Genomic DNA, 23,377 nt, shown 5'->3' with positions numbered 1-23,377 from the left:
TCAAAATGATAATCTGAAAAGCCTTATTTTCCTTCCCCCTGTTAGGATGGCAAGCTTCAATGAAAAGTGTGAGTCTGCCATGTATTTTACCATGCAATCGTCTGCCTGTGCAGTTGATGAGTCAAGTGAGAGTTTATACCTCCAATGGTCAGAAGAAAGATCTTGGATCAGAAGATAAAAATGTACCAACCTCTGAAGAAACTGTGCACAAAGTCGGAACAGGTAATACTGGACTAAAATAAAGAAAACTTTTGTATAAATGTAAAAAAAAGTAAAAAAAAAAAAAAAATAAAAAAAAAAATTGTGTAACAATTGATACTTTTTAAATTCCACTGTGTGACGTTACAGCTGCAGAATTCTTAGTATTTTCTGCTTCTTGGCATCTGTATATTAATTTCAAATGCACAAGTGGTAAGGAATTCTGAAATTTGTTCCTTTGTTATTCCATTATTTAAAGGATTTATGTTTAGAGTTAATCAAACTTAGTTGTGATGAGAAAAATGTGTGGATGTCAGCAGGTATTAGATAGTATAAGGGATAAAGGGAATGCATCTTTTTTCTTTTGCCACTTTGATTGCGTGCTTGAATTTTTGTTGTACTATCGCAGGTTTGTTGTGTTAAATGAACTAGCGATAAAGATATAATGAGGGTGAATACTGAGCACTTTGACTTCTCTGGATCAGGCTTTAGGTGACTGCTGAAAGGAGGTTGAGCTGTTTCTCCTGCTAGAGCTTTCTGATGTGACAGCTGTCACACCTGCAGCATTCGCATTAAACACTTGATATAATGGACATAACTTGACCATCTTTGCAGCCAATCATGTTCTTGTCAATCTTATGCTAGTTAGGTGTTTAAGAAATTTAGAACTGTCTTGTCCTTGCTCCGTCCTAGCATCCTCTATTTTTTTTTGTGCTTATTGAGTGTAGGACTGCATAGATGCATCTTTGAAAGACTAGCATGCTCAAGAGATTACAGATGCTTTTTAAAATAAAAGCTTGGTCTGCTTTTGTCTAACGTTAAGTGGTTTACTCAATAACATTTTATTCTCTTTAGTTGTCATGTTGGCAGGTCTAAGTTCTTACTTTAGTAACTTGTAAATTCCTGAGGCTTTGCAGCAGCCTTTAAAAAGCTAGTCTTTAAAAGCTAGTAAGTGTAGTCAGCTGAAAGTATTATTTTTCTGATGTTTGGAAGTACAACAGATCTTGGATGTTGCTCGAAGCATAACAACTAGATATGGTTTCTGAAGTTTATAATTGGATTTTAGAAGAGGACAGAACTTCAGACCATTTATGTTTCTTGGAAAGTCTTAAGCTGCAGGTGGCTGCTAGAGGGTGAGAATCTTGCAGAAGATATCTGCCTAAATACCACAAAAGGCTGTAGAGTCAGTTGTGGTTGTTGGTATTTTCTGAGTTCTTAATGTACAGCTGCTGGTATTGTTGAAATTCGGACACGTGCAAATAGTCTAGCGCCATTGCTTTTGTGATTGCTTTAAACTTGTATAATTGGTGACTGTTGTCTGAAGGAGTGTTCCCACCATCTCCCATCCCTGTCTGATTACTCCCTCTCTTGTGTTGGCATTAATGATGTTTAGGCCTGCTTTGGTAAAAATGAGTTGTTCTCTTGTTTTCCGGAGCTGGAGTTCAGATGGATCCTCAAGCTGATCCTGCTCATTGTCTCTGCAGTGGCTGGAGGAGAGATACTGTCCTTCGTGGTCTCGTGGCCATAAATCATGTATAAGCCTTAAGTGGAACTGCACCAAGTGGCCACCTTGACAACTCCCTTTTTCTTGAGGGTGGTGGCTGGCAAGTGCACCTGCTAACTGCCCCCTGGAGATAGTATGTGTAGAAGGATAATTGCTTTGAGGCTTGTTTTGGGATACATATTGTTATATCCGTGCTTCATATAGGGGGTCTAACGTTATTTCTTGTGTAATAAGATCAGTTTTGTACATTTGAAAGTGTTTTCCTTACCCTTAGTTTCCTAAGCAAGTATACTTGGATTGCTATTAGCCTTACTCCTCAGTTGCTGTAAGGGCGATAACTAATTGCCTGATGAAAAGATAGTTACGGAGTCCAAGCTTCAAGAATATCTGACCTTTGCACAATTTGAGTATCATGTTAAGCTAGCTCATTAATTAACGCTAACCTGCTTGGAAAAAATCTTCATTTTTTTAACGTCCCTTTCAATTTTGTTGATGACTGTTGATATGTGGCCAACCTATAGTGTTAGGGCACAAAAGAAGGTGTTTGTTGGTTCAAGGTATTAAAATCGTAAGGTTTTTGTACTGAAAGCTCTGTCAAGTTGTATGAGAAAAGGATGCAGTATTTGTCCAAATTATCATGTTGTACTTCAAATTTCTACTTAAAAACTTCATGTTAAAATAAATTACCAAATACCACTTTTTACCAAGTTACTGCTTTAAAATAAATTACCAAAATTTATTAATTTTCAGATATTAAAATTCACTTCACAGTGTTGTAAATAATATTTTATTGAATTCTTCTAGAGTCATATCGTCAGATTTCCAAAACAGCTAAAATACTTTGTGCTAAATATAACTCAAATTTGTGACATAAGAATTGTGGGTTGTAGTTTAAATATTCTTTATTTTAAAGAGTGAGGTTTTTCTAGGTTAAATAGTTTCAGTCCCTTAAAATTGAATTACAGCTTGAAAGCTCTATGAGACTTGGCTGATGAGCAATCATAAGCTGTGTAGAATTCTTTATGTTTATTAGTCTAAATTTTGCATAAAATTTGCCCCAAATTATAAGTACACTGTTAAAATAGTTTAAAAATTCAGGATATGTTCTGTTATACATTGCATGTTTGGACTTCTTTTGAAGCTGCTAGAAGTTTCAGTACCATGTTAAATGTCTTTTGTTGTTACTTATTTTTTTACTATTCATGTTTCATATTTTAAGAGTTTTAAATGTTGGAAATCCAGCAAATTTTTTTTAGTATCATCATGGAAAGCAATATTAAGCTATATTCTAATGTCAAAGAAACTCTTTGCTGAAAAGAAAAGAAGGTATTTTCATATTTGCCATGAGCTTTATTTTTATTTTACAGGACAAGGTACCAGCAATGCAGATCAAAAGCAGTCTTTCCTTAAAGAGCCAATCCAAGTAAAAGGTAAAGAAATACTTTACGTATCAAAACTTTGTTGCTGTTGATGAGTAGTCAGAAAAGAAGTGTGTAGGGTAACTGGTTTCTGTTCAATTGTGTAAAAAGTTGTCTGAATAACATTTTTTATAAGTGTTTGTATGCCAGCTTTGTTTGTTGCCTGCTTTTTTTAAAATGACTCCCGAAAAAAATGGGTATAGGTTTGTTCTAACTATTCACTCTTTTTTTAATTACTTCATTTCAGCTGATGTGTTTGTCAGGAAAAGACAAACTTGTTTACTCATCTGTTATGACAGTCTGTTCTTGCATCTCTTTAGGCAAGTCCATTCACCATCTCAGATTTAATGGGGCTAAGCTGAAAACTTGAGCTTCACTTAGTTAGTCCTTGTTCTAAGTCTTCCTCTGTTCCTTCTTATTGCTGAGTTAATCTAATCAGTGTTGTTTCTAAATATATTTTGACCACATGAACAGCCTCATCTGGGTCCTGTAGTGTCCCTGTTTGTGCCTGTAATAAACATAGGCTTCTGTTTTTTATCCACTTATGTTTTGAAACAATATAAACAAGAGCATACTTTCTTTCATGTTGGTAACTTATCATGCTTGGTTTCACTCTTATCTTTATTTGTTTTTTATTATGTTATTGTGAGAGTTAGGCTGTAAGTTCTTGTGCTTTTGATCACTACTAGTCTCCTATGAATGGAAGGAACTTTATCAAAACAGAAATTGCCGTTTCTCTTTGAACTCCTTTAAAATAAATATCTCTGCACTGAAACTGACTTAGCATGCAATAGGTTTTATCAAAATTCCTTCCTGCCTTTTCCATGGTTTAAACAAACATCAAATCCTCCTGCTCCTCACTAACAGGGTGAGGTTGGTGTCTCCTATTCTCCACGTGTTTTTGTCTGCATCCCTTACGTTACTTTCTTTGGGTTTATTGTCACTTAGTGCATGAAGGCAGTGGGAACATACAAGGTGGACAGGAGAAATTAGACTAAGACTGTGAAATTTATATATTTGATATATATATATATATATATTTTAGTGAGAAGAGGGTTTTGTCTCTGTGTGTTATAGACACACAACCAAGAATGATTACGTTAAAGATTTTGATTCTGTCTGTAAAGTAGAATTCTAGTCTTCAGGTGCTGTTGTGACGTAGAAGCTTATTCTTAAAGGAACGCTAATCCTAAAAAAACTGTGCTATTTATAATGTTGTTTTTACATTATCTTTTATTGGACTTTGTCCTTCAATTGGAAATACCAAGTTGATTTTTCTTTTTCTCTCTTTCATCATCAATTTTAGGTAATTATTTGAACTAGGGGGTAGGATTGTTGGGTTACAACCATTCTAACACTGTTGCATAGTGTTTTATTTTAGTGAAACTTACTTGTGTTTCTGCAAGGTGCATTAGTGTTTGATAAATCCACAAGTTATTTTATACTAGGTTTAATACTTTGGGTGTATATCCATGTTTTAAATCAGAAAAGGAGGGAAGCATTCTTCCTGTTTAAAAAAATGTTCATCGAGTTTTAAACTTAGCAAATAATGGACTGTTTTATGAAAACTCCAGTTTGATGTCGTCTTTGCTCAGGAGCATCATATGATGAATGTGATTACTCAAGTACTTTAACACAATTGTTCACAATTCAAACTGGATGACAGAAATCATATTATTATGGTAAATATTGGTATCTACAGAGTGTCAAACAATATATTTTGCCTTTAAGCTTTCAAAGCACAGAAATAAGAAAATGTGAAATTGTGGGATTTTTTTTTCTTAGTATTTAGTTGCAATAACTTGCTGTAAGTATTCTATGATTTCATGAGAAGTTTTGGACTAGCTGTAGAAAATATTGGCTGATATCCTGAGATCCTTTGATACACAAGAAATTCATGTGTTTGTAAGTCTTCTTACCGGCAAAGCTTCATCTTTTTGTTTTCAGATGTGTTCTTTATGCTGTATCTTTCAGCAGCTGTAACTCTTCTTGTAACTCTTCTTTCAGAAATAAGCGTATAATGACTTTCTTTTGAAAATAAGACAAAGATATGTACCTACAGACATGTAGGAAATAAAGGCATAGATTTAAAATTCCATTTATTTCAGAGTTTATTATCTATTTCTGAATAGGTGTGGTATCCTTTCTTATGCATGAAAATGTGATGCAGTATGTATTCTTCATTTATAGTTCTTTGCATGTGTAGAATATACATTTTTTAATTGTTATAAACATCTAATATTAAGTGTGTTAATTTTGACAATAATAGCTGAGCAAAGTGGCATATGCAGCCATCTCAGTTTTCTCTGTGGTCTGCAAGATTAAAAATCTTAACCAATTCCAACTTTTACAGGTAAATAGTGGGGGGGAAGAAAGAAATAGTGTACTTTGTCATTTCATTTGCCAGAGCAAAGCTTTTCAAACTGCCATACTTGAATGCTGTCTTAACAGCCCAAGCCCATCCCTGACATTAAAGTTGGATGCATAGCTGACAGTTAAGTATGTGGGATGTTTGAGGGCCCTGAACTACAACCCTGCAAGTAGCATTTTTGGAGGTAGAATCATTTTACTGTTATGCACTTACACAGTTGTGAGCGTTTCTGTCTCTTCTTGAAAGTTTTGTGCCTCGCTGACAAGCAGTGTTTTTCAGAAATCCACTTAGAGCTATCACAATTTGTTGTCAGACTGAATTACCTCTTTGAAATTTCTACTTTAGTCTCTGTCTGTGACTTACTTGTTCATCTATTTCTGTTTTTAAGTGAAAGCAGTCCTTAAAAAAAGAGAGTATGGACCAAAATACACGCAGAATAACTTCATCACTGGAGTCAGAGCAATAAATGAGTTTTGTCTCAAATCCAGGTATGGTGGATTTAAGTTGAAATATAAATTGTGAATATTTGTTCGTATGTGTTTCAAAAGTAGTAATGATTGTAGAGCGACTTAGCTCAGCAACTTTTTCCCAAAGCTTTTACAGTATACATAGTCATAAGTGGCTCTTGTTTACTAAGTGTAACTGTGGTTGGGAGCTTGCACTTAGTTTGCATTATCTCTGTAGTAGCCTCTTAAACTAATTTACTTATATTTATATGGCCATAAACCTAGCTAGGGAATGTCTGCCTCTAGAGCAGCTAATCACTAGAAACTTCATGTTACATGAGGTCTGTAATTTGAGATAAAATACAACCTGGTTCATTGCAACCTAACTATTTTCACTTGATTCATAGTTACTGTCTTTTTGCTATGTGTTGTTCCTGCCAGGAAGTCTTACTGAGTAGTGTCAGTTGAGCTGCCTGTCAGACGTGATGCATGTTGTGTGTGACCCATATTAAATCTAAAGGCTTAGTGACTTTGTTCATAACTTTTTCTGCTGTCACTGTTCTTCCCCAGCTTTCATGTGTAGCATGTTACCAAACCATGGAAAATCCAATGATGTTATGCTTGAATCCCCTCCCCCCCCTTTTTTTTTTAACCTTGACTGGTAAAGCTTCATAGGGGACCACCTCTCCTATGAAGAGAGGCTGAGAGCAACTCTCTCAGCCTGGGTTGTTCAGCCTGGAGAAAAGAAGGGAGACCTTAGAGTGGCCTTTTGCTACCTAAAGGGGCCTACAGGAAAGCTGGTGTGAGACTCTTTATCAGGGAATGTAGTGATAGACTAAGGGATAATAGTTTTAAACTGAAAGAGTGTAGATTTGGATTAGACATTAGGAAGAAATTCTTCACTGTGAGGGTGGTGAGGCACTGGCACAGGTTGCCCAGAGAAGCTGTGGATGTCCCATCCCTGGAGGTGTTCAAAGCCAGGCTGGATGGGGCTTTGGGCTGCCTGGTCTGGTGGGAGGTGTCCCTGCCCATGGCAGGGGATTGGGACTGGATGGTCTTTAAGGTCCCGTCCAACCCAAACCATTCTGTGATTCTATGAACTGGCATACTTTGCAGTAATAAAGTTTTTCTGAATTGACCAAAAAAAGAAAAATGACTAAAACTAGATTATTTGTTGGGCTAAAAATGAAATGAAATGAGTGTGCTGTTTTCTTTGTCGGTGGTGTTTTTTTTGTCTGTTTTTAAATAATAATAAAAAAAGATGCACATCTACGTTTCATTTAGAAGCTAATATGTAGATCAGCACAGAGAATTATCTGCTCCCCAGTGTAGTTTTATCTCCCACCTTTTGCAGCTTGCCCTGGTTTTGCGTAGTTTTTAAGGATGCATTTGTTAACTTTTCATGTCATGTGACTTCCCGTATTCATATAGAAGTGTTAATCTGTTAGCCTTCTTATTGAGTACTTGTATGTGATCAATTACATTCAGATCATTCACTGGAAATGTTTTATTGCTCTGTCTTCCATGTATGATAGTTCACGGTATGAGGACATGATTTGCACTTCTGACTGTGGAAAACAAAGTGGTTTTCAATAGCTTCCTATAGACAGCTTGCTTTATGTGTTGTATCTATCCTGTTTGGCTCAAGAAAACAAGTTCTTTTTTTTTTTTTTTTGTACTGTGAATTAATAATGAAACCGTGGAAGATCACCCAGATACAAAAGTAGAATTAGAATAATACGCATTTTTTTCCATTAAACTTTCTCTGCTTTCCTCAGTGATTTAGACCAGCTGAGGAAGATTAAACGACGAAGCCCACATGATGACACTGAAACTTTCACTGTGTACCTGAGGTCGGATGTAGAGGCAAAGTAAGGTCATTTTTATGAAGGAAATGTTTGGATCATTTAATAAAATGCATTATATGAGAGAGAGAACTCTCAAAACTCTGGTTTACAATGTAAAAGGGCAATAATGTTTTCTGTTTTTTATTTGAACACATTTTATATCCTTATTTTTGTAACAATTACATGGCATATATAAAACTGGAGGGTATGTTTCTTGTGTCCAAAGATGAGAAACTTCTCCCGTGCATCCTCTCTCCCATTTTTTTGTTCTGCAAAGTAATATGTGGGTCTTTGTCAGAAAGAACGATGTGATGTTCTGTTTTTAGGAAAGTCATTTGTAATGCAGTTAAACCATAAAGAAGTTACAGGTCTGTTTTTTTATCGAGTGTATCTTGCATAAGTAGAGCAATTGTTAAGGTACTTTTACTCTGTGCAGATCTCTTGAAGTTTGGGGTAGTCCAGAGGCTCTTGCTAGAGAAAGAAAACGACGCAAAGAGGAAGAGATCAAGTACAGAGAAAGTGAGTATAGAATCACAGATTCATCTAGGTTGGAAGAGACCTCCAAGATCACGGAGTCCAACCTCTGACCTAACACTAACAAGTCCTCTACTAAACCGTATCACTAAGCTCTAAATCTAAACGTCTCTTAAAGACCTCCAGGGATGGTGACTCAACCACTTCCCTGGGCAGCCCATTCCAATGCCTAACAACCCTTTCAGTAAAGAAGTTCTTCCTAATATCCAACCTAAACCTCCCCTGGTGCAACTTTAGCCTATTCCCCCTTGTCCTGTCACCAGGCACATGGGAAACAGACCAACCCCCAAATTCAAGTGTAAACAACAAAGTAGGACTGGAAATCCACTAGATGGTGAGTGTGTTATTTCATTGAGAACATACAAATTTGAAATTACCTATTACTCAAAAAGATTTTATAGCATAGTATTAGTGTAACACATTGTTATCTATGCAGTTATTATCTATAAACTATCTTATAATTTATTAATTCTATGATACAGCAAGAAATTGCATTCAGTTGAGGTTTACAGTCATACTTTGTTTTTTGAGGAGGGGAGCATCTTAGACAATAATAAACATCTTAAATGGTTTTGGGTTTTTCTTAATGAGAATATTCAGAAGGCATAAAACCAGTCTAAATCTTGATATAATATCTTTACCAACTTATTTTCCCCCTGAAATGAGTTCAGCTTGTCTCTGCTTTGGAAGGGGGGGGAAAAAACACCCGGATCATTTTAAGCAAAAGTCATCCTTTTGTTTAAAATAAAATAATTATTGTCATCAATAGCAACTACAGTCAAATCAGTATAGCTTTTAATGGATTTTGGACTGTCTGGTCAGTTAAAATCTCAGGAGAGGTAATATCTCTTCAAGGTACTTATTCCAATTATGCACTTAAAAATTAAAGGTCTTTTTCCCTCTCTCTCTCCCAGTTCTGCAACTGGAACTTCCTGATAGTAAAACAAACTAATTCTTGAGCATAATACAAAAAAATGTATATATTAAAAAAAAATAAAATGCTGCTTATTCATAATAGCATTCTGAAACAATGTATACTGTAAGTGGTAACTTCCTTTTTGTACAGACTATCCTTGTACTCCACTGGCTGTTTCAGAGTATTTTGTACATAGTATTTTGTACAACTTTGTAGGACTACAGCTTCTTGCTTCTGTAGTATACCTGCGTTTATTTTGAAGTTACTGAACACTATACATGGATGGGAAAAATATAGAAATTAAGAGACTTGCAATGAAACATCCTCCCTTCTCCCCATCATGGCAAAAAAGGTTGAGGTAGGGGCAGTAGAATACCTGGATTTTGTTCTAAAGGTGTTGTTGCTCCCCCACCCCACCCCGGGATACTGAAAGGCCAAAAAGAGCTTTAGCCAAAACAGTGTATTTTTAATTTTTTCCTCTGCATGTAATCCTTTGTTGGCAGAAATGGAAACAATGTATGGGATCATAGCAAATTATATTTGGCATTTTGTGCAAGTACATAATATGTATTTCTGATTAACAATATTGAGAGGAATTTTTCACAAACAAATATCCCTTTAAAATATTTTAATTTGGTAAGACCATCTTGCTCTTAATTGAAGTTAGCTGCTGTATGGAAAAAAAAAATCCTGAAACTACTAGCTACTAGTAAATACTCATGATAACAATTTTTTATTGCAGATTTATTTAGAAACCAAAGGCTGTTGAAGGAATACAGAGAGTTCTTTGGAAATACTAAGGTAAGAGTTGTTTTAATGATTTTGGCAAGAAAAATGCTTTGAGATATATTAGACACCTTTCAAAGGAAAAAAAGTTGCAAAACAGTTGCATAAGCATAACTACTTGAATGTTACTGGAAGATTTATTTTGACTGTAATATACGAGCTGTATCTCTGATTGTAATGCAGTGGTAAATGGGTTGCCAGCTTAAATGAGTTCCAACTGTGGTGGTGTAATCCACCGGAAAGTTTTTTTGTCAATTGCCTTAATAACAAAATTGCAGCTTCATTTGGATTCTACCTATAGTCTATAAATGTGTAGTAAATACATTGTTGATTTTAAACTGTAATAGATTTCTTAAGCCAAACAAACACACCAATGCTTTGCTCTGCACCTTGCATTACTTTTGGCCTTTCCTCTTCGCTTAGGCAGACGTATTCCCTAGATCTTGGTACTCTGTCATGGTAGATTGATTTCTTCATCTTTCTGCTGCACAGCTGGCTTCTGTCGTTATGGTTGCAGTGGCCCCTGGTGGAGGCTGGAGGCTCTGTTGGTTGTTTATCTTTTTTTATAGCCATCCGTTTGTAGTAATGTATAAGATGCCACTGAAGTTTGGGTGAACATTCAGTATTAATTAGTAGGCTTCAAGGGCTGTATCTTCACTTTTGCAATACTGTGTAAAGCAAAGATTTTATGTAATAATTTGTTCAGTAGATACTTCATGAGGTCTTCAAGATTTGGTTATTTTGTTTTAGTAACTTGTTTTAATAATCTCTTATTTCTTTATACAGCCACGCTCCAGTGCAGCAGCTATGTTTTTCAAGGGACCAGGGAAAGTGGTAATGGTAGCTATTTGCATGTAAGTTTAAAAAGGAAAAGTTTTCTATATGCAAGTATTAAAAAACATTGATTTTTTTGTTATCCTGGTAAAGGAAACAACAGTCTGTGTATTCAAGCTAAAGGTACCTTTCTGTAACTCAAATTAATAGATTTGTTTATTCATTGTTGATGGTAAAGATGTTCAGTAAATCATCAATATGTGGAGATGAGAGATGTTTTTTATCTCTGATTAGAGAAGAGCAAATTTTTGGAACATGATTAAGCTAAACAGTTTATTAAAGTAAAGCCCTACATCTTGAAGGACATGAAGAGGCAGACATTTAAAGTTGTTCTTTTTCTTGATCCCTTGTGAAAGGAGGCTTTTCAACGATCTTCCATATAACAACAGAAAATGATTCCCTTTTCTGTTTCTGGTGTTATTCAGTGCTTTTCCTGTTCAACTGATAAGGGGATGTTTTAGGAGGTTTTTGCTTTTCACACATCTTACAATTTGAATGAAACATAATCAAACTAGTAATCCTGATTTAAAGCAAATGAACACAGATACTACCTGGCACAAAATAGACAAAGGTATGTTACATTTTTCTCAGGATTGCTGGAGAATTCAGAATGGCTAAAATTTGCATCTTATAACACCTGTAAATATTTATAATAAAATTTATTTATGAAGTTTGTATTTGCTAAGACACTATCAATATAAAAGAGCAAAATAGAAACTTAGGGGAAAAATGATATATTTTTTTTTGTGATGAGAAACAAGATTTTGAGAAAGAAATACCTCTTGAAGTTTTCCTACAAAACTACATGTTTTTTGCCTAAGGAAAAAACATGAAGCTCACTTGACTGAAAACTTCCTTCTGACTTTACTGAGTGTTACAAGATTTCTAAGTTTAAAAAATATAGTTACTGCTAGTATGGATGTTTCACAGCTTTTCTGTGGAACTTTTTTTTTTAAGAAGTTACAGTATCTCTTGATCTCTTGTAGTTCTCAAATACTTGATTACAAGTTGCTGCTTGTTTGGAAATAGCTATGACGAAATATGGTTAGTTCTCAAATCTAGAACCTAAATGTTTTTTTTCATAGATCCATAATGAATCTGAATGTTTTGATGTTCAATTTTGACATTTTTTTTACTATGCTTTCTTCAAAGATATAAATACTTTATGTAGGTAGACAAGAATAGTTATGTAAATCAGACTGATATCTTTTGCTGTAAGGCAAACTGCTGCGGACAGTCACACAGTGATACAATTCACCATATATATTTCTCAATTCCCTGTAATTCCTGTTCGCTGTGTGCCTGTTTTGACATGGCTATTTTTGAAACAAATTCAGAATGTTAAATGTATAAAGAGAAGCATTAATGTTCTTTAATTTTTCCAGTTTACGGTTCTCTCCGGATAGTTGTATTTGAATTTGTTTTAATTGTAATTTAAAATGTTAAATTGAAAAAAATTGATTCGAATAGGTGATTTTGATCTGCTTTTGCATTTGTGTATTTTTTCAAAGAAACACTGATTCTCCCATGTTTCAGTACATTTTAAAGTTACCAACTAAATTTAGACTTTACATTAAAATTGGCAGTACTTCTGACAACAACGAGGATGTATTGCATATCTGTTTCAACACTTTAAAAAACGTTTTTTTCATTTTGTTGGTGAATGTGTGCCTTATGGATTTTGGAACACAAATGCAAAGAGTTGTTTTAAACAAAACTGCTTATTTTCTGGGTGCAGAAGAGAGGCTTATTGGGAAATGCTGTGTATTTTAGAAGTAGTAGTGTTTGGATTTTAAATTTTATTTCTTGGCATGATGTTCAAAACATTGCAGTAAATATTTTTCAGACTTTACCTAGCTTTGGTAAAAGTTAAGATTTTCTCCTGAGACTAAAATAAATATGGTAAAGCATATTCAGGTCTTTGCATGGAAGGAGATATAGAAAAGATTGCTACCTCTTTCTTTAAGAAGTTCATATACTCCCATAGAAATTCTTTAAGGATGACCTTGCGGACGGACACTGTTTAACCAATTGTATAACTTGGTGTGTGGCAAAGGGCTGGATTTGTGTTTCTTTACCTTGAATATCATTTCTTGACGTGATTGTTTAAAAATGCAGTTGCAACATGTTGTTAACACATATTTCTAAGAGAATGTAATTTGAATACTTTTAAAAATCACCAGTAATCTAAACTGAAATGTATTTAAAGGGAAAGAGGAGAAGATATCTTCTGGTCTGATTTCCTTTGTACTGTGACTGAAATGGCCAGCCTACCGATTCTCACTTCAAACATCCATTATCAGAATGTAATTAATTAAATTTTACTGTTAATAGTTACTCAGCTCTGTACACACCATAACATAATGCTTATTCCAGTTTAACCTAAAAAATACTTGATGAGGCACATTGGGCATCTCTGTGGAGAAAGCCCCATTGATAATTTTTACAGCATTATCTTCCTGTCTGGCATCTTCCTCTTAGCAATTTTCCAGCTAAGACTGGAGTGAGAAACTTTCCATTCCAGTAGTAGGAGGGGCTAGATAGGAGGCAAAGGACTGAAGTAAGAGAGAAGGAAGTTGAGGCTGTTCTTCCACTGAGGGGAAAATTTTTCCCTGGTGGGAAAAGCTTGATGCATATATAGATAGGCAGTTAGTCTTTCTGACTTGTGAAAATGATGGTAGCTTTTAGGAAGTATAATTTATTCAGTATTGCTTAGAAATTAATGATTTTGGAAAAATTAATTGTATATCTTTGCCTTTTTTGCTGGCTGAAAGGGTTTTTTAACACAGTAAACACGCCGAACATGTGTATGCCTTATCTACCTGTACAGGTCTCTAATGAACTAATGTTTAGTTTCACTACTTGCTGGCAGGTAATGCATGATTATAAAGTGCTTGTGCTTTTACTGAAAATATTAAAGACCAAATATTCTGGTGTTCTTTAGCTTATTTCTTCTCTTTGTTTTCAGAAATGGGTTGAATTTTTTCTTTAAGCTACTTGCTTGGGTTTACACGGGTTCTGCAAGTATGTTTTCGGAAGCTATACATTCTTTAGCAGACACATGCAACCAGGTGAGTATTTTTCTATGCTGCTTAAGTTAGCACTTGTATCTGTCTTTATTCTTGCAAAATAATTACTTGTAGTAGTTGTAATACACTTGAAAAGCAATAATTCAGTTCGCTAGTGTTCATTAGTTTGCCTATAATAAATGTCTAAACAGTAAACACCAGAGAAATGAAAGCAGCATTTTATTTAGAAGGATTTGAGTGAATGGCAGAATGTTTTTTCTTTTCAACGGTAGAATGTAAATGATGTTGGTCTGGAAAAGAAGCCTAGATACTCTGAGTTTATTAGCAGCAACTCTTACTAAAAATGACTTTCAGATTCAGCTGTGTAATATGTCTTTTACATTGTTCTTCCTGTTAAATACCTGTGTTTGATTTTTTGTACTGACTTGTATGGTTTATGTGCTGCTTAGTAATACAATCTAAGAAGAAAAAGTTAATATTTAATCTAATGTTCCTTTTAAGTGTTTTTAACTGAACAGTTACACCTGGGAGAGGGTGTTTGTGTGTGTTGCTCAATTATTAAATAATTTGTGGTTTTAGTAATACGGATTACAAAGCCTGCCCGGAGTGTGACAAGCTACGCAGGCATGCAAGGGGAGCAAGATGTACTCTCGTGTGTACAAGTAGTGGACACATACTTTTTTTTTTTTTTTTAGTTTCCTGGAGACAAAGGCAAATTTTACTTAAAACAAAATGTTATTATGTATAGTTTTTATCTAATTGTAGACAGATGAAGGCATATTTTGTCAGAAATGCACATTACTTAGAAACATTGCTAAATGCAGAGCTCTTCCTGCTGTTCCACAATCTGAGTGCCAAGCTGTTGTTACCCTGTTGCACATTTAGTTGCCAAAACTAGTGGTTTCTACTAGTGATTCCTACAGGCTTATGTGGCTGCTCTTTTATTCTTTATACTAATGTCAGTAATTTGAAGAGTTTATAAACAGCAGAATAATTGACCTAGTCTAGAAGCCTTAAATGCAGAGTGTAGAAAGAGTCACTTGTAACTATATATAAAACTGGTTTTAATATTTGGACTAGTGTTTCTGCTGAGGTAATTCTATTTGTAATACATCTACATCAATTCTGTCCAATGTGACCAGCCTTATCTTTTGGAAGCAGCTTCAGAACCAAATGCCTGTGATTTGGTTTACGTGCTCACTCCTCTCTGCTTGATCCCTGCATGTCGCAGACAAGAACGATGTATTTGTCATCTTAAAGTGGTATTGAGTGTGTGTCCTGATACCTCAGAAACTAAATTGTGTATTTTAATTTCTATTAAGAATGAGGCAAGTCAGAATGTAGATTCTGAAAAGTTTTTAGAAGCAAGTTGAAAGAGAGAAGTTGTAGTAAGTAGAACTGCAGTCAGCTATTTCATGGATCATCAGTGGGAGTTGAAACTAAGATGACATACAAAGTATACCACTGTATTATTTTGTTAAAATGTTAACTTGAAATACTCTTCCTGTCAGGTATGGTAAGAGAATAATAGACTTGTTAGTCATCTGTTGGTAAAAGAATGGTGAGAATTTGAGCATCTTGGTTTCTTTTACTAGACTGCCTTAGTGGCTACACGCAGTGCGACTAGCCACATCTGACACACTTTGGTAAGGTGGTGTGCAGACTCAGAGCTCGGTGTGTAATATTGGTGTGCAGGGACAAAATTAATGCTGACTGTTCCACTATTTTCCTTAGCATGCTTGAGACATACATCAGGAGACCTTGAAATCTCACTCCCTCCTAGTGTAGAGGGAATCCTTTTTTCTGTTTTTGATATAGCAAGTCTTTGGAAACAAACAAAGTGGCTGAATGAGTGGCTGGAACCCTCTTGAAGTTCAAACAAAGGGAGTCCTTGGGTAGCTTGTGATTGCTATAAAATGGAACTGTCTTATGTTTCCTTAAATTTGAAGAATGCCCAGAATCTTAGGTCAGAATTCAATCATTTTAACATAATTCGGGCTGCCTTTCTACTTCATTTATACTTAGTACATTTGTTGGTCTGGAAGGACTGCGTTGAGAACTTATGGTGTGTTTCTTATTTTTTCTGTAAATGGTCTTAGACAGCCTTTCAGTTGTTCCAGCTGTAAAGTGGAGAGAATGGTGCTATTAACTCAACTGAAAATACTTAAGGAAATTTATGGGGAGACAGCCTTAAAGCATGCAATTTTCGTTTGTCCAAATTTGTCGATGTATAGGTGAATCAAGTTTGATAGTGGAATTCTCTACCAGTTACAAGTAGAAAAGCAATTCGTTTTTTTAAATGTGAAAGTTAAAGGTTCCGTTGTGAAGCTGGTTTTCTGTTCAAATATTTAACTGTGTGGTTTTTGGAGAAATCACAGGAGAAAGCTTGCTGCCTCAAAGCAGCTTGCCTACCGCAAAGCCTACAGCGTTTATTCAATTTTAATACTTCTTATTATGTTTAGATATATTCACATTCCTAAAATAAAAGCATGTACTTGCAAAATTGAGGTCTAGATTTGTAATTTACTGCATCAATATTTTAATCCATGCCTAATTAAATATCCCAGATATTCCACTTAGATAGCAAGGGTTTTTTTCTTCCTTCAAAATGTTATTTTGCTTCAGTTTGGAGAACACTAAGTTCAGTAGTGAAAGAAGTTGCAGTATGAAATTATTGCTTTAAAATTGTACGTCATCACTGTAGGCTCTGTATAATTCCTCTTCAAGAGGGGTTTATTAAAATAGTTTTGTTTCCTGAAGAACTACATTCTTTCACACTGAAGCAGTGATAACTCGTGATTACGTGTACTGTACAACATGTAATGTTGTACAACATATAACTACACAGAGTGATAACTGTTGTGATTAAATGTAGTAAACATGTAGTCACAATTAAAAAATCTTAAAGTTATAATTAACAATTTTCATGGCGGGGAGAGGGATATTGGATTGATATGTATATTATATATATTGATTATAGGGTTGAGGATTATATTCCAGCTCTAATAAAATTTCAGTAAGAAAGCACGTGTAAATCAACACATTGCTTCTACTTTTATTTCTCTTCCAAGTTTAGTTGAAATCGAATGTTTCTAATCTTTTTTCAACTTTTTTTTTCTTTTTTGTCCTATATAGGCATTGCTAGCTTTGGGCATCAGTCAGTCTGCAAGGACACCTGACCCTAGTCATCCGTAAGCTTTTGGAGTAAATAATGATTTCAGTAATCATATATAGGAGTAAGATGAGTTCTTTGTGCATCAACTTATTCTTTTTAAATGTGCCATTTCATATTGATCGGAAATGCAGTGTTTCTGCTTTTTATGATAGAAAAAAAGTAAGAACGCTGATTTCTGCCAAACTGCAGGAGTTTTAGCTTCAGTAGCTTGATGCATGTGATATTTCATGATTTTTGTTGTGGTGTGTTTTTTGATGTGTACTATTTTAATTGGCTTTATTCCTTCAAGTTTTTCTGGTCTCTTCTGCCTCTTCCAATGGATAACTTAAAGGAATAGATTTACTTTGTAGATATTACTCGTGTGAACAGCAACATTAAAAACAAAACAAAACAAACAAACAAAAAAAACAAAACAAACAACAACAACAAAAAAAAAAAAAAAACAACTAAAAAAATCATCCCTGACATCTATTTTCAACAAAGTGCTTTTCTGCAGGGAAGTTACTTGTGTTGTAAGGAGAAGTGTTTGACTTAAACTACTGTTTTTGTCTTGAGTAACAGGGGTTTTAATTATATATTCTTACAGCATCATGAACATTACAAGCTGTAGTCTCCATGATACTCTCTTGGTCTTAACATGCTTTACACTTCACGTGTTTGGGCAAGTCATTCTTACTGTAAGCAATAGTTCATTATATGCCTGATCTACAGAATTAGTTAAGGGTTCTCTTTATTAAGAGCTTCAGGTAATTTGAAAAATGTGTTGATGATAGATTTGTCAAAATATTCTTTACATCTCCTTCCACTCAAGTTTTTCATGTCTTCCTTAGTGTTTGTCTTTCAAACTATTGCTTTTTAAATGTTACTGAAGGAACGTTCTGTTTGTAGTAGCAGTTAATATCAGAAAAAGAATACAGGTACACTTCAGAGGGAAGAGGTGAAGTAATATTACTCATAAAGACTGCAAATGTTGAAGGTTTGCAGTTAACTGAACTACCCAAAGATTTCACAAGTTTTCTTCTCTTTACATTAGTATCAAAAAAAAAATATGTAGACTAGCTGCATATGTTTTTACAGTCACAAAAAACTTCAGTTTCCACACAAGAGCTAGTACTGCTGTATAAAAAGCTTATTTAAAAAGGAAATAAATATCTATTCTTGATGTCTTTGTATGTATTAGATATCATTTTTCAAGTACCTTGTTTTTTTCATGTTTTATGTTGGCTTTAGCACCTGTTATCTTAAGTAGACGTGCAGTCTTGATAATCTAAGACGTGTAAAAAAAAATCAGGGAAAAAACTTGTAGATACGTCTGCAGAGATACAGTAGCTTATTTTCCTAAATAATTTTCTTTGTTTTCATCTAGGTATGGTTTCACAAACATGCGCTATATTGCTTCCCTGATCAGTGGGGTGGGCATTTTCATGATGGGTGCAGGACTTTCTTGGTATCATGGGATCATGGGTTTGCTCCACCCTCATCCTATAGAATCTCTTCTCTGGGTAAGCTAATCTCGTTTTGTTATTCTATCTGTACTTGACACTGGTGACTTAATAGAAAGTAATGATACTATTTGAAATTCACTTCCTGAGTCAGTTTGAGTCCTAACACAATTAACTTAAACCATCCTCAATGACAATGTTTTGAAAAAAGAAATCTTGTTAAATTTTAGCCATTCTTTAAACTCTTCATTTTCCCTTCTCACCTCCTTAAGATCTTTTTCTATTTTAAATTATATTGCATAATTCAAATATTGATGGTTGTTTGGTTGTTGGATCATTTGTTTCTGTTTATGGTGTGTAATGTTGTTCTGGAATTGCTGCATTTGGCTAGTCTGTGGTGATGAGATCTGTACAAATATCGATATAACAATAACTGAGAGGTGTTTTTGTTTTTCTTCCATACAGGCATATTGCATTTTAGCAGGGTCATTGGTATCTGAAGGAGGTATGTAGTTCCAAGAAATATTTTTATTTCAGTATTCTTAATCTCTGAGAGTACACCGTGAATAATTGCAGTAACAATTAGTCCTTGCTTACACAACAGTAAAGTTTTGAGCTTTGTTGGTGACAATTGTGATGAACAAAAGAAGTGGGAAAACTTTCCTTATCAATCTTATCTAATTAGAAGTTAAAGAATGCATCATTTGAAAGTATATGTAGAATGTCTTTTTGGTATTTAACTGTCAGTGAATGTAACTGTTCTGATTTTTATTAGGAAATCTGTAGAAAAGAAGGCTACTTTCTGCTTTGTCAAAGTATGAGTTTTCTTGATGATCGGTTGCTATGATATAAATAAAAGATCCCCCCTTTCAAAATGAAAACAAGGTGGTTTTTTTTTTTTGCCTCTAACCATTTTCAACAACTACATTGGTGTTGTTTCAGCTACCCTTCTTGTCGCTATAAATGAAATCCGCAGGAGTGCTCGAGCCAAGGGTCTGTCATTTTATCAATATGGTATGTGTCGTTATAGCAGTAAGGTATGTGGTTATTTAAAACAGAATCTATTTACTAGTAGTTGCTTTATTATAGAAACATTTTTGTCTCTTCTTCCTTCCCAATTCCTTGTTTTATTAATCTATTTCCTCTATTCTAGTAACAAATACATTTTACAAATTAGCTGAAAACCTGTTGATTTAAGTAGCACTAATTAAATATTTTTACTGAAGTGCTTTCAGTTTTTTTGGATAAATGCTGCTTTACATTTTTCAAATGTTTTGGAGAAGCTTCCATAATTGTTTCCATAATTTGCACAGGGTTTGCTTTTTGTATTTATGAATGCTTTCAAGAAGCGTGAGCACACGTAAAGATTCAGTTTACAACTATATACCTATGGATTTTTTTTCTTTTAATTTGATAGTATTAATATTGCTTATAAAGTACTGTGCATAACATAGTAAAGCTAAGATTTCCAAAGCAATGTGATTTTTTTGTTTACACAGTTGTTCAGAGTCGTGATCCTAGTACCAATGTGGTGTTACTGGAGGATGCTGCAGCAGTTCTGAGTGTGGCTGTAGCTGCTACCTGTATGGGTCTGACTTCCTTAACAGGTAAAATTCTGCCTCAAACTGAGGCAAGCTGAATATTAATTTCTTCCTGTGCATTATATGAACACAGATTATTTGGCTTATATTGGTTGACTTAAATATAGCTCTGCGCTTTTCCGGTACTATGCTGTTCTCTGATCTGATTTCCAGTAGTTTGAGTTTAAAATATTTAAAATAAAAAGAATTTGTTTTTTCATGTCAGTTATTGATGGGATTAAACCTGAAAGAGTACTTGCATGCAAATGGAACTAGCTTCTGTTTGAGCTATTGTACTGGACAAGCTAAGATATTTTAAAAGTATGTTTATTATAGTCACATATCTAAATGACTTAGTGGTATTACATAATTTGAACTTCCTTATTCAGTGGTATGCAGCCCCACATGCATGTGGGGAGGATTTAAGGAGGCAGTTCTTCCCTTCCTTTTGATACTTAATGGTGTTAGCGTTATCTTCTGATTTAATAACTGTTCTTGAACAATGTGGCAAACCCAAATTGTGCAGGTTGGATGATCTGTATGGCAACTGATTCAAAGTCTGTCTTTACACAGTTAAATTTTATAGAGGAAAGATTAGTTACTTACCTCATTTGAGGTTTTGACTTTTTTCTTCTAATCATTTTTTAAAGAAATGGCATTTTTATGTTTGTGGCTTTCAATTAATTAGTTGCAAGTTTTTTTTAAAAAGACTTCTGTATAAAAATTAATCTCTAGTTTCCTTCATAAAGTTAAAAATACAGTACTCCTTTTACCAATCTGAATTTCAGTAAATACATGTTTAACATCCATTATATAAATACTGTATTCCAGGAATGGTTAGTAATTGCAAGTGTTTGAATTGGTAGAAAAAATCATGCAGGAAATCTGTTCTGTCTTCCATCAAAATAATGGCTATATAATTATTTTCATAAAACAATGTTGCTTTACTGATAAAAGAGCAAAGGCTTTTGGTTGTGCTACTACCTATGTTTACATTTATAGAATTGTATATTCATATATATTCATAAAGTCTATACCCAGAAAACCAAAAAACTGAAAAGACTACTCATCAGTCCTGCAGGAAAAAGGAGAGTATGATATTTCCTAGCTGAGTGAGAGGAGGGACTTGAGACTTTCTTAAGATAACTTTTTTTCTTCCAAATTTGTGTTCCTCAGTAGTAAAGAATTGCTAGTACCTAAGTCAAAACAATCAAAAAACAAAACAAGACACCCAAGCAAACTGTGTAGTCCTTTCAGTGTGAAACCTGAATTATCTGGAATGTTTTAGAAATGCTCTCTGAAACTAATTTGAGATACCTTGTTTAGGAAACCCATATTATGACAGCGTGGGGTCTCTAGGTGTTGGAACTTTGTTAGGAACTGTGTCAGCATTTCTTATCTACACTAACACTGAAGCCCTGCTGGGACGATCCATTCAGCCCGAACAGCTGCAGCGACTTACTGAATTACTGGAAAGTGATCCTGTAGTAAGGTGAGAATCTTTATAATTCAAAAACTCTACTAAGAACAGCAAAAAGCAGGGAAATAACATTTGAAAAAATCATTCAAGCACTTATATAAGAGAAATTTGGTGAGATTGTTTTTAGTTTTCTATACTGAGATTTTTAGACTTAATTATTACTAACTTCTATGCTAAAAATGTAATAAGTTTACACCTACCTCTCATATGCTCCACAGCCGAAATGAAATTGCATAAATGTTTCAAAAGCTACATTAATTACCAGAATTGTCACATGACTTAATGAGAAGGTCATGACAAATATAAAAGTAACTTCAAATACATGAAATGCAAACAGAAATGATGCCGCAATGTTGCTTTCATAGCGTATAATACTTAAATGTTTTAATTCTATGTTACTGTTAACATTCAGTGTATGGGATTCTGTTACAGCTGGCAGTGAAGTGCTGCAGTAGTGTTATAATAGATTCTGCATGTTAGATGTTTACAGAATGAACTCAGTGCTAATTTCTCTTCCTTTGGATATCTGTAATTTGAAATAAAAAACTTACAGCTTATCGTAATCTGAAATATTGTTTAAATACTTTTCAGGAGCTGTTTTGCTTTTGCTTCTAAATTAAGGTTAATAATGTTAAAGTAATCTAATTTTGTTTTCTTCTTAATCGTTAGTCAGAAATGTATTTCCAAGTAAATCATCTACAGTTTTTTAGTTTTTATTCTTATTATTCATGGTCGTTCCTGAGTTATGGAGGGGAAAAACAAAACAAAATTAGTTTCTTTCAAGTATTCCCAAATTCCATATTCAAAGTACACAGATTGTTGGCTCTTTCTTGTCCCAGGCTGGAATCCTGAAATCATTCCTGTCCCAAACACTATTTACATTATATTCATTTTATAGGCAGCTATAACTTATGAACAGAGCAGATTTAGTTATCTCCTTCTTGATGAAAGCATTTTTTATAACAGAAAGTAACTTAATTTTAAAGAAGCACATAGGATAATAAGAAAGTGAAGACTTAGTAAGGAACTGACTATACGTGAGTTTTCAGTGCAATCCTCCTTTTTGCAGTTGCTGCTTCTCAAAACAGTCCTCTCATGTTCTTTCAGAGAGGGTTTGCAATCTTTATTTTTAGATGTTTTCTACCTGATATGAAGAGAATATATGTGAAGGGGAATCATTTAGTATTCATCAGAAGATATTTTAAATCCAAATTGACCAAAGGATCCAGAGGCTCTGATTTTTATTTCCCCTGCCATCACCATTCATAACCTACTATTCCATCAATGGATTGCCTGAACATCATGTTCCACTACTAATTATAAATTGATTCATCAGACAATACTAACTGCTGTAGTACTAAAATAAATGATCTGGCTTGCTAATCTGTTTTTCAGCTAAATCTTGAATTTTTTTTTTTTACAGGGTTTGTTTGACAAGACCTACATTTACTAAAGCCTTAATGACTGATATTAATGCTCTTAATATATATTTTTTTCCACCTTTTTCACTATTTTGCCTTTGGTTGTCAGGTGAAATTGTCTTTAATGAAATGGATCGTCTTATTTGTAATTCTTAAATTTTTGCACAGTGTTAATCTTTTTTTTTTCCCCACTCTCATTAGCGTTGCAAGATAAAAAATTAATTGGCTTTCACAGTTATTCCTAGTTCTTCTGACTGTCAAATACAAGTTACAGAGCCTGATGAATTAGAAGCATTTTTTTCTTTTAAATGTCCAGTATGCTTCTTGGTTACTAAGATAAGTGTTTTTTTTGAACTAGTTTGTTGTTCAGCTTTTTTCAGATTAAGAAGATGATGC

General features: G+C 34.2%; 1 protein-coding gene across 1 annotated transcript in view; it reads left to right on the top strand.

The window, feature by feature from the left end:
• SLC30A9 (solute carrier family 30 member 9) overlaps nt 1–23,377 on the top strand; it is a 43,218-nt gene that overhangs the window by 6,614 nt on the left and 13,227 nt on the right. The window contains 14 exon segments of the mRNA XM_040555447.1: nt 46–222; nt 3,070–3,132; nt 5,880–5,979; nt 7,716–7,808; nt 8,221–8,303; nt 9,977–10,035; nt 10,807–10,874; nt 13,823–13,925; nt 17,019–17,074; nt 18,425–18,560; nt 18,966–19,005; nt 19,443–19,514; nt 20,000–20,107; nt 21,407–21,572. Coding sequence (XP_040411381.1) covers nt 46–222; nt 3,070–3,132; nt 5,880–5,979; nt 7,716–7,808; nt 8,221–8,303; nt 9,977–10,035; nt 10,807–10,874; nt 13,823–13,925; nt 17,019–17,074; nt 18,425–18,560; nt 18,966–19,005; nt 19,443–19,514; nt 20,000–20,107; nt 21,407–21,572 — 1,324 coding nt within the window.

The sequence above is a fragment of the Cygnus olor genome, chromosome 4 (assembly GCF_009769625.2).
Source record: "Cygnus olor isolate bCygOlo1 chromosome 4, bCygOlo1.pri.v2, whole genome shotgun sequence".
In the NCBI taxonomy this organism is placed as follows: domain Eukaryota; kingdom Metazoa; phylum Chordata; class Aves; order Anseriformes; family Anatidae; genus Cygnus; species Cygnus olor.
This window is presented reverse-complemented; position numbering and strand designations above follow the sequence as displayed.